At 39.2% G+C, this 679-nt stretch overlaps 1 protein-coding gene across 1 annotated transcript; it reads right to left on the bottom strand.

The window, feature by feature from the left end:
* Positions 1-3: 3 nt before the first annotated feature.
* LOC107579364 (GTPase IMAP family member 4-like) lies at positions 4-631 on the bottom strand (the record flags this gene model as incomplete). Its single annotated transcript, XM_016265197.1, has 1 exon — positions 4-631. A coding segment is annotated over exon 1 (468 nt), but the record flags the coding sequence as incomplete, so codon positions are not given.
* Positions 632-679: the final 48 nt, after the last annotated feature.

Here is a 679-nt window from a genome sequence, read left to right as displayed (position 1 = left end):
TACAAGTTCTTTAAGATCTGGATCACCTCTCTGCAGATACTGCTCAATGGTTTCATTTTGCTTCTCTAACTGATCTTTGTAAGTGAAGAGGATCATGGTATATTTTAGTATCTGTTCTCCAAACACTTCTTTGAGATGTTGCACTGTATTTTTCTCCTCCTCAGTGAATCGACCCACTCTAATGATGATAATAAAAGCATGTGGTCCAGGAGAGGTGAATGTTACACATTTCACTATTTCTCTTTGAACCTGCTGTTTACTGAGTTCAGTATCATAAAGTCCAGGAGTGTCAATCACTGATATTTCTTTACCCATCCTCACTGTAGTTTCTGACTGACACCGTTTGGTCTGAGAGTTTGAAGCGGCTGAAGAATCAAACACTTTTCTGCCGATGATAGTGTTTCCAGTGGCACTTTTCCCACATCCAGTTTTTCCCAGAAGAACCAGCCTGATCTGGTCTTTCCTCTCCATCTCAGTGATCTGTTGAATCTCATCTGGACTTTTTGCTGGAGACTCTTCTGAAACTACAGATCAAATCAAATCAGCAATAAAACACACTCCAGGGATTCTTTCCATATGAGTAGTGCAACAAACTAGTGATGGAACAACATACAAAACTACAACATTTTGCTGCAAGTTTAATCGCAACATATAATCATTGCAGTTAATAGTGTTCACT

The sequence above is a fragment of the Sinocyclocheilus grahami genome, unplaced genomic scaffold, assembly GCF_001515645.1.
Source record: "Sinocyclocheilus grahami isolate Dianchi unplaced genomic scaffold, SAMN03320097.WGS_v1.1 scaffold16840.1, whole genome shotgun sequence".
Taxonomy (NCBI): domain Eukaryota; kingdom Metazoa; phylum Chordata; class Actinopteri; order Cypriniformes; family Cyprinidae; genus Sinocyclocheilus; species Sinocyclocheilus grahami.
Note: the sequence above shows the minus strand (reverse complement) of the source record. Positions and strands in the feature narration are given on the sequence as shown.